Consider the following 9,726-nt stretch of genomic DNA (forward strand, 5'->3'; position numbering starts at 1 on the left):
CTCCTAATAGGATTACCAATAATTATTTTAATCTTTTGTGTCAATTTTGTAAATCACGACAGTGACATATGAGGATAAACAATTTTTGAAATCTCACAAACACGAGAAGACACAAACCAAACACCAAATAAAACAAAGAACACAATTTTAAAGAAAAAAAAAAAAAAAAAAAACACAATTTTAAAGAAAAAAAAAAACACAGAGGCCTTTCCTTAAAGAGAAAGATTGACTTCACGATTATCCGCCTATCGAGGTCTTCCTGTACCGTTTGCATCCCTAGCAAGTTTATCTGCTTGACTTCCAGCAAACTTTTCTCTGTAATGGTTCATCTCTTCCTCTTCCAATTTCTTGAACAATGTTTGAGGTGTTTCAATCCTGTGGCTAGGAGGCAGAATCTCCCAAAGTCTAGTTGCTTGTAATACCTCTCCTTTTTCGTCCGAGAGTGAAAAATGTGGTGGCAAATTTAGCTGTTTAAACACCTACAAAATACAAGAGAGATAACACTAATCACGCTTAAGCATATTCTACTAAATCTAAACGGGAATCAACGTTTCTGAAAATATATAACTGACCTCACGAGAAAAAGATGGCATGAAAGGTTCTAATAAACGCGCAAGAAGGTGTACTAAACCAGCAGCAGTTCTTATAGCAACTGCACAAGCAGGTTTATCTTCTTTGTAGAGTTTCCAAAATTTGGTATCCTGCAAGTATGTGTTCCCTGCTTTCGATATGGTCATTGCGATATGAAGCCCGTTCTTGAGCTTAACCTTTTCCATAGCTTCAACATATTCTTCCACCAATGTTCCAACGTTTTTAACAAGTGATCTAGTAAAATCATGAGATTCAGGATCAGTAGCATCAGGAATGACAGATCCATAACCTCCTTTATCTTCCGGCTTTGCTATAAAACTCAGAACTCGATTAACAAAGTTTCCAAGATTATTCAACAACTCGTCATGAAGCTTTGTTCTCAAATCGTTCCATTTAAAATCTGTATCAGACTTCTCAGGCCTGTTGGTGAGCAAGTAGTATCTCCACACTTCGACAGGTATATTTGTATCTCTTACATCATTACCAAACACTCCNACAATTTTAAAAAAAAAAAAAAAAAACAAAGAACACAATTTTAAAGAAAAAAAAAAACACAGAGGCCTTTCCTTAAAGAGAAAGATTGACTTCACGATTATCCGCCTATCGAGGTCTTCCTGTACCGTTTGCATCCCTAGCAAGTTTATCTGCTTGACTTCCAGCAAACTTTTCTCTGTAATGGTTCATCTCTTCCTCTTCCAATTTCTTGAACAATGTTTGAGGTGTTTCAATCCTGTGGCTAGGAGGCAGAATCTCCCAAAGTCTAGTTGCTTGTAATACCTCTCCTTTTTCGTCCGAGAGTGAAAAATGTGGTGGCAAATTTAGCTGTTTAAACACCTACAAAATACAAGAGAGATAACACTAATCACGCTTAAGCATATTCTACTAAATCTAAACGGGAATCAACGTTTCTGAAAATATATAACTGACCTCACGAGAAAAAGATGGCATGAAAGGTTCTAATAAACGCGCAAGAAGGTGTACTAAACCAGCAGCAGTTCTTATAGCAACTGCACAAGCAGGTTTATCTTCTTTGTAGAGTTTCCAAAATTTGGTATCCTGCAAGTATGTGTTCCCTGCTTTCGATATGGTCATTGCGATATGAAGCCCGTTCTTGAGCTTAACCTTTTCCATAGCTTCAACATATTCTTCCACCAATGTTCCAACGTTTTTAACAAGTGATCTAGTAAAATCATGAGATTCAGGATCAATAGCATCAGGAATGACAGATCCATAACCTCCTTTATCTTCCGGCTTTGCTATAAAACTCAGAACTCGATTAACAAAGTTTCCAAGATTATTCAACAACTCGTCATGAAGCTTTGTTCTCAAATCGTTCCATTTAAAATCTGTATCAGACTTCTCAGGCCTGTTGGTGAGCAAGTAGTATCTCCACACTTCGACAGGTATATTTGTATCTCTTACATCATTACCAAACACTCCAACACCTTTACTCTTAGAGAACTTGCCGTCTTCGTAGTTCAAATATTCAGTCACACTAACTGTCTTCATCATAGTCCAATCTTCACCAGTTCCAAGCTGCGTTGAAGGAAACAACACAGTGTGGAAAAACACATTATCTTTCCCCATAAACTGATAAAGCTCAACATTCTCAGGATTCTTCCACCACTTCTCCCATTCAGATGTGTAACATGATGTTATCGAAACGTAACCAATAGGAGCATCAAACCAAACGTAGAAGACTTTTTCTTTATACTTCTCATGTGGAACTTGAACTCCCCAATTTAAATCCCTTGTAATGCATCTCTTCTTAAGCCCCTCAGGCACATCCTTAAGCGATGCATCAGTCGTTTGAATAGCATTTCGACTCCAAGATCCAGTGACTGATGTCTCTTCAACATACTTTTTCAACNATAGCTTCAACATATTCTTCCACCAATGTTCCAACGTTTTTAACAAGTGATCTAGTAAAATCATGAGATTCAGGATCAATAGCATCAGGAATGACAGATCCATAACCTCCTTTATCTTCCGGCTTTGCTATAAAACTCAGAACTCGATTAACAAAGTTTCCAAGATTATTCAACAACTCGTCATGAAGCTTTGTTCTCAAATCGTTCCATTTAAAATCTGTATCAGACTTCTCAGGCCTGTTGGTGAGCAAGTAGTATCTCCACACTTCGACAGGTATATTTGTATCTCTTACATCATTACCAAACACTCCAACACCTTTACTCTTAGAGAACTTGCCGTCTTCGTAGTTCAAATATTCAGTCACACTAACTGTCTTCATCATAGTCCAATCTTCACCAGTTCCAAGCTGCGTTGAAGGAAACAACACAGTGTGGAAAAACACATTATCTTTCCCCATAAACTGATAAAGCTCAACATTCTCAGGATTCTTCCACCACTTCTCCCATTCAGATGTGTAACATGATGTTATCGAAACGTAACCAATAGGAGCATCAAACCAAACGTAGAAGACTTTTTCTTTATACTTCTCATGTGGAACTTGAACTCCCCAATTTAAATCCCTTGTAATGCATCTCTTCTTAAGCCCCTCAGGCACATCCTTAAGCGATGCATCAGTCGTTTGAATAGCATTTCGACTCCAAGATCCAGTGACTGATGTCTCTTCAACATACTTTTTCAACTTATCTTTCAGCAACGGAAGCTCAAGAAACAAGTGGTCCGTGTCTCGAAATCCAGGTGTGGTTGGTTTGAAAAATCAATCACTATTAAGAAAAGCCAAATCAACAACACAAATATCATAAAGGAGAGAAGCATATATATATAAACTCACCTTACACCTAGGATCTTTAAGCTCAATAGGATTCAAAACCTTTCCACACTTTTCACATTGATCTCCACGAGCAGAATCATAATCACAATTTTCAGTTGGACAAAAACCTTCAACAAGTCGATCAGCTAAAAACTTCTTGCATGTATCACAATAAGGCTGTTTCATAGTATCTTCTGAAACCCACTCGTTCTCCCACAGCTTGTTGAAGATGTCTTGGCGAACTTTGTCTGTTCAGGAGTTGAAGTCCGACCAAACTTGTCAAAACTTATATCAAACCAATCATAAACTTGTTTATGAATTGCATGGTACTTGTCACAGATCTCTCTCGGTGTACAATTCTCTTCTAAAGCTTTTGTCTCTGTTGCAGTTCCGTACTCATCGGTTCCACATATGTAGATCGCGTTATAGCCACGTAGACGACAATATCTAGCAAGACATCAGCGCTTAGAACGCAACCAATGATGTTTCCTAGATGAGGTACGTTGTTGACGTAAGGCAAAGCACTTGAGATTAGTATATTTCTCTTGCCTGGGATTGGAAACTTGGGGATGATCTTGCCGTCTTCTTCCATGGCGAAAGAACAAGAACACAAGCTAATTAGGGTTTTTTCTTTTACTTGAACGGATCACGGGATCAGAGAATATGGAGAGACGAAACAGAGATTTTTTTTCCTAACTAGCAAATCTTTCATTAAACCTTAATTTATACTGTTTCGTCTTTGGAGATTATTCGGTTCGGTTCAAATTTTTCGATTTCTAAAAATAAGTTTTAGGTCAATAATCGGATTGGTTTGAATTTTTGAGTTTGGTTCGATTCGGTTCGGTTCTTTAAACAAAATTATAGAAAAAAATTTAAATAAAACTAACTTATAATATTTTTATACACCTGTATTTTTGTATTCTATTTAATTTTATACTTTTAAAACTCTTGTAGGATATAAAATTATTTGATTTGCTGTTAAAAAAAAAATTATATACTTTTTCAATTATATTATTAAATTTGGTTATAGCGATTATGGTTTGGTTTAACGATCGTTCGGTTCGATAACTATATTTGAGAGAGAAAAAAAACAAATAACGATACTTGGGTCTAAAGAATATAAAGCCCATTAGGCCCAAAATTAAATATTCCTCTCCGTCTTCAAAGTTCCGTTCTGTAATTGCAATGCTTGTGTGATATGAAAGTAATTGATTTGCTGTTAATTATGATTAAATTTGGTTATAGTGATTATGGTTTGGTTCGGTTAACGATCGTTCGGTTTCGATAACTATATTTGAGAAAAAAAACAAATAACGATACTACGTGGGTCTGAAGAATATAAAGCCCATTAGGCCCAAAATTATTCCTTTCCGTCTTCAAGGTTCCGTTTTGATCGGACGGGACCAGAGGCAAACTCCGAAGAGAATGGCTCCGAAGAAGAAACCTCAGAAGCAAAGCAACAAAGCTGCTGCTTCGTCTTCATCATCGAAATCGAATTATCAGAAACCTTCTTCAGGCCCTAAGCTTCAGATTTCGGCGGAGAACGAAGATCGTTTGCGGCGGTTATTGCTCAACTCTGGCCGCTCCGGTCCTTCGGTTCCGGCTCCTGTCAGTAATTCGCTCTCCAAGGCTCAGAAGACAAAGAAACTCACTAATGTCTATGAGAAGCTCTCTTGCGAAGGCTTCGTTGATGATCAGATTGAGCTCGCTCTCTCTTCTCTTAGAGTAAAACTCTTTCACCATTTTCTCGCCTTTGTTGCAATTTTAGTTTAGGTTTCACTTTGAAAAATGTCTGTTTCTGATACAATGTGTGTATTATTTATGTTAAGGATGGAGCTACGTTTGAGGCTGCACTTGATTGGCTTTGCTTGAACTTACCGAGTCATGAGTTGCCAGCGAAGCTTTCTACTGGAGCTCCTCGCTTTCCTACCACAGGTATGGATAAAATTGCGTACACGTAAACGCTTATACTTGTCGTGTATTGATGCCTGTACCTCCCCATTGGTGTTGCAGGTGGTTCTGTGGGTGTGATATCGATCTCACGAGAAGATTGGAATGATTCTGCTTATTCTTCGGTCCAGGTAGAGGAGGAGAAGCCTGAGGTTTTAGTTCGAGTGAAGGGTAAGAAAGATGAAGAAGGTGCTCTTAATTCTAGTAAATCATCTCAAGCTGATTGGATCCGTCATTATATGATGAGACAGGAAGAGGTACTCATATAGAATGCTTTAATCAAGAAGCACTTTGTTTAAGCTTAATACATGATAGTTCTAGCCACAAAGTCTTCGGTAGAGTTAGAAAATAATCTGAAAGCGTAAATAAAAGCAATATTTTATTCACAGATTAATTTGCTCATTGAATCAAATTTGCAGGAGGAATTGGAATGTTGGGAAGATGAGGTTGATGGTATTGACTCCGGCAGGAAGGTAACTCAAGTTATTTCCAGGCTTTTTTTTTCCATTATATCACCAAAATGGAATATGGTAGACTAATAGTGAGACCTGTTCCTTAATGGATGTGATGTGGTTACACTTTTGCAATTTCCTTGTATGTTAGCTTTCACGCATCTTGCTCACGAGTAAATATTCCCTCAATGATTTTAGACCATTACAAAACTGTGAATATCTTGAAGCTTTTGAATTTGGATTATGAATTGTTGTTTTTCTGAAAACGGTATAATGTGGGTTAAGGTTAACTGTCATGGCATAAGTTTCATAAAGCTATATTTCTCGTTTTTCGTACTTTTTTTGCGTCTCTGGTTGTGGCAACCTGTTATCAATATATTTTCTTTTCCATTTGGTAAAAGTGGAACCTTTATTCATCTGCTTATGATCATTATGTGAAACTGCAAACTTCAATCAATTATTTTGCACACCATATTGGTCTTTCTTCCTGGTTTTTATGTCTCCCTCTACTGTGATAAGTGATATCTTGGTTTCACAAATCACACTAGGCATCCGGTCCGAGGTCTTCTGATGTGATTGCCAAAGAATATTATACGGCAAGATCAAATGCTATTAAAGCAAAGGAGAAGCGTGATAAAAAAGGACAGGAGCAAGCAGGCCTAGCCATTCGCAAGCTCAAGCAAGAGATATCTGATCTTGGTTAAGTTCAATCTTTTAGTAATCAATCAGTCTATCATTTGACCTGGTGCAGCATGTCATGAGCTATATGAGTTTATTTTGCAGGGCTATCAGAAGCAACAATGGAATCTGAATTTCAGCGTCAACATGCTTTTGAAAGTGCTACAGAACAAGAGTTAACCTGTCCAATGCCCGATAACACTAATGAGTTGGTTGATGCTGACAATACCTCTGTTCAGCTGGTAGATAACTCGACCTTGGATGCCAATCCTGCAGGGAGCTGTGAGTCCGAGGAAATTGAACCTAAAGTTCTTCCCTCAAGTTCCCCGGGACAAGATTTAGTTGCATCGGATGAGGATTCAGAGGACGTGGAACTTGGCGGTACATTCTTTGAAGAAATTCCGCCTTCTGAAGCTTCACCCCATGAACTTCTGGAATTGCAGAAGGAGGAGAAGATGAGAGAACTACGCAGTGAGAAGAATCTCGGGAAACTAGACGGTATATGGAAGAAGGTAACTCTTTCATCAAACAAGATTCTAGGATAATTTACTTTCAAAGTTCTATTGCAAGTAAAGGTGCTTAATGCCTTTATTGCGCATATGCTTGCTTCTTAATTTTTCATTTTGTCATAATGATTAAGATGCTGACATAATGATTAAGTGAGTTCAAAGTAGTCTTGATAGATATGGAATTTCCTTCTTTCGCTTTAACGTGTAGGCTTGGTTATTTCCCTGGTCCTTCTTGGTTTGTTCTACTGAAAGCTTTAATACTGGCCGGCTTCTTTTAGTCGACTATCTATTTAACATATAAAATTAACAGGGTGAGGTGCAAAAGATCCCAAAGGCATTTCTTCATCAATTGTGTCAAAGATCAGGGTGGGAAGCACCAAAGTTCAGTAAAGTAACCGGTGAAGGAAGGAATTTCTCTTATACTGTAAGTATTCTGCGCAAAGCCAGTGGACGGGGTAAAAATAGACAAGCCGGGGGTCTGGTAACTCTTCAACTTCCTCGTAAAGATGAAAATTTTGAATCCATCGAGGTACTCGTTTAACCCATGTTTTAAAATTTTATATTCTTTTAGTAAGATGTGAAAGTGTATCTGACTAGGGTCTCGTCACTAAATGTAGTTAGGGATATATCTTCTCCCAAGAAAATTCCAGTTTAATTTCTTGATTGCCAAGTTCTGACTTCTGAGTAAACAAGAAACTATAGTGCACTATTATTTGGTTAACAACGTTGCTCAAAGTTTTGGGTCTGATTATGAACCTTATCCAAGTTGTAAGCTGTTGATTGGAAATATTCATTGGTGCCTGATAATATGTTGACCATATGATCAGTGTACTAATATCTTGTGAACTTGTGTGTGACAGGATGCGCAAAACAAAGTTGCGGCATTTGCTCTTCATAAGCTCTTTTCTGATTTACCTGTCCACTTTGCAATTATGGAGCCTTATGCCTCTCTAGTTTTGAACTGGAAACAAGGTGATTTCATTTATTTCGTCTCTTTTGTTTCATCCAATAAACTTTGCAGTAACATGTCTTACCCCCTTCTATTTATGTTGACATTGACATATCCTATTTGAAAACAATTTTTTTCTCACTAGTCGAGGACATGTGGGGCTATAAACATTTTTGGAATTGTAACTCTACAACATTTATTTTTGCATTAGAGCATCAGTATTAATTGAAAGTTTTACCTCATATGAATAAAATGGAGGGAACACGACATAATCATGTGCTAAAGATTTTGCGTATATCTAGTGTGACCATTCTAATGTAACATGGATAGGTTCTGTTTGGCATATCTATATTAATCTAATACAGTTGCTTTGAGCTTCCACAGAGGAATTGTTGTGTACCATACAAAGCACAGAAGAAGACCGAAGAGCTAATTTTGTTGATAGGTTGCTTGAGGAGGACAATTTCAGTTTGCCTGCTTCGTCGAGTGGCATTGAGGATGCACTTCCATTGGTAGACTCCTATGTCAAAGAGAAAGATGACTTGGGTCTAGTCCAATCTAACCGCAGAGCTAAAAGTATGATTGTCACAGATACATCTGTGGTTCATGTAGTTACTAAAATAATATAACTCTGGATTTTACTGCCAAAAATTTATTAGCAGGATATATAATCCTCCATTTGCTGTGTTACAGGAGAATCTTCTATAGAAGCTGAGTGTTTATCTCTGCAACAAAAACACGAAAACAAAAAGAGAACGCAGAAGTACAAGGTAGAATATTCTTATGTTTGCACAGAAGTTTGGCTCTTGATGGTAAAGAATGTCGTTCATGTAGATAATTTTATGCCTTACAGTTATATATTTATAAAGCTCACCAGATTAGATTAGTTTGTTGCAGTAAGAAGTATAGGACTGTGTTGTCAGCATTGTCAGATCTGTGTTACTGTAGCTCTTACAGTCATCCTACTATTCTTTTGCAGGACATGTTGAAAACTAGAACTGCGCTTCCTATATCTGAAGTGAAGAATGGCATACTGCAGCATCTGAGAGAAAAAGATGTCTTGGTGGTATGCGGAGAAACTGGCTCTGGAAAAACTACACAGGTTTGGTCTCGCCAGCTGCTCCCTGTTACTTAGTGTTGATAAAATACTTGCTGTTTGCTCCTTTATTACTGAATTTATCTTCCAGCTTAAAGCTTTGAGTTATTTCTAACTGTACAACATTATTCCAGGTTCCTCAATATATATTGGATGATATGATTGATTCGGGGCATGGTGGATACTGTAATATCATATGCACACAACCTCGGCGTATAGCAGTGAGTATCTCGGTGTTCAGATGTGATATTGTTATATATTAGACGATATTATTAATTTGGGGCATGGTTGAATTTCTTGTTTGGTTCATATTGACGTAAACTACAATTCCTTTTATTTTTGTTGATCCTTTTATTTCTGCAAAGCGTAATGACGTCATTTAGTGTAGCCCTGCAGATTTCTTTTTGATTTTTTGCTTCTGCTATTAACTCAGTAATATGGTCTAGGCTATCTCTGTTGCTCAAAGAGTTGCTGATGAGCGTTGTGAATCCTCTCCAGGCTCAGATGACTCCTTGGTTGGGTATCAAGTTCGTCTTGAAAGTGCAAGGTCTGCCCCTTAATTTTGAGAATTTTTTTGTATTGGTTTACGAGCTTATATGGTTTTCCTGTTTTTACTTTCAATAATATTCATTGGAGTTGTGGATTAAGCAAATTTACCTTGGGATATTTATATCTTTGTTCAGGAGTGACAAGACTAGGCTGCTGTTTTGTACTACTGGCATTCTACTGAGGAAACTCGCTGTAAGTCCCCTATATTATCA

The 9,726-nt window shown here is 37.5% G+C and overlaps 1 protein-coding gene and 1 pseudogene across 1 annotated transcript in view; one reads left to right on the plus strand and one right to left on the minus strand.

Moving 5' to 3' along the window:
• On the minus strand, window positions 246-3,923 carry LOC104704513 (annotated as a pseudogene).
• LOC104700877 (DExH-box ATP-dependent RNA helicase DExH7, chloroplastic-like) overlaps window positions 4,725-9,726 on the plus strand; it is a 13,086-nt gene continuing 8,084 nt past the window's right edge. Inside the window, exons 1-14 of the mRNA XM_010416479.1 lie at window positions 4,725-5,056; window positions 5,161-5,266; window positions 5,345-5,538; window positions 5,701-5,754; window positions 6,282-6,432; window positions 6,517-6,923; window positions 7,231-7,449; window positions 7,781-7,892; window positions 8,254-8,445; window positions 8,563-8,639; window positions 8,849-8,971; window positions 9,100-9,186; window positions 9,412-9,512; window positions 9,649-9,706. Of these exons, the coding sequence (XP_010414781.1) occupies window positions 4,757-5,056; window positions 5,161-5,266; window positions 5,345-5,538; window positions 5,701-5,754; window positions 6,282-6,432; window positions 6,517-6,923; window positions 7,231-7,449; window positions 7,781-7,892; window positions 8,254-8,445; window positions 8,563-8,639; window positions 8,849-8,971; window positions 9,100-9,186; window positions 9,412-9,512; window positions 9,649-9,706 (2,181 nt within the window). The 5' untranslated portion in view covers window positions 4,725-4,756. The remainder of the gene's footprint in view (window positions 5,057-5,160; window positions 5,267-5,344; window positions 5,539-5,700; window positions 5,755-6,281; window positions 6,433-6,516; window positions 6,924-7,230; window positions 7,450-7,780; window positions 7,893-8,253; window positions 8,446-8,562; window positions 8,640-8,848; window positions 8,972-9,099; window positions 9,187-9,411; window positions 9,513-9,648; window positions 9,707-9,726) is intronic.

The sequence above is a fragment of the Camelina sativa genome, chromosome 7 (assembly GCF_000633955.1).
Source record: "Camelina sativa cultivar DH55 chromosome 7, Cs, whole genome shotgun sequence".
Classification (NCBI taxonomy): Eukaryota; Viridiplantae; Streptophyta; class Magnoliopsida; order Brassicales; family Brassicaceae; genus Camelina; species Camelina sativa.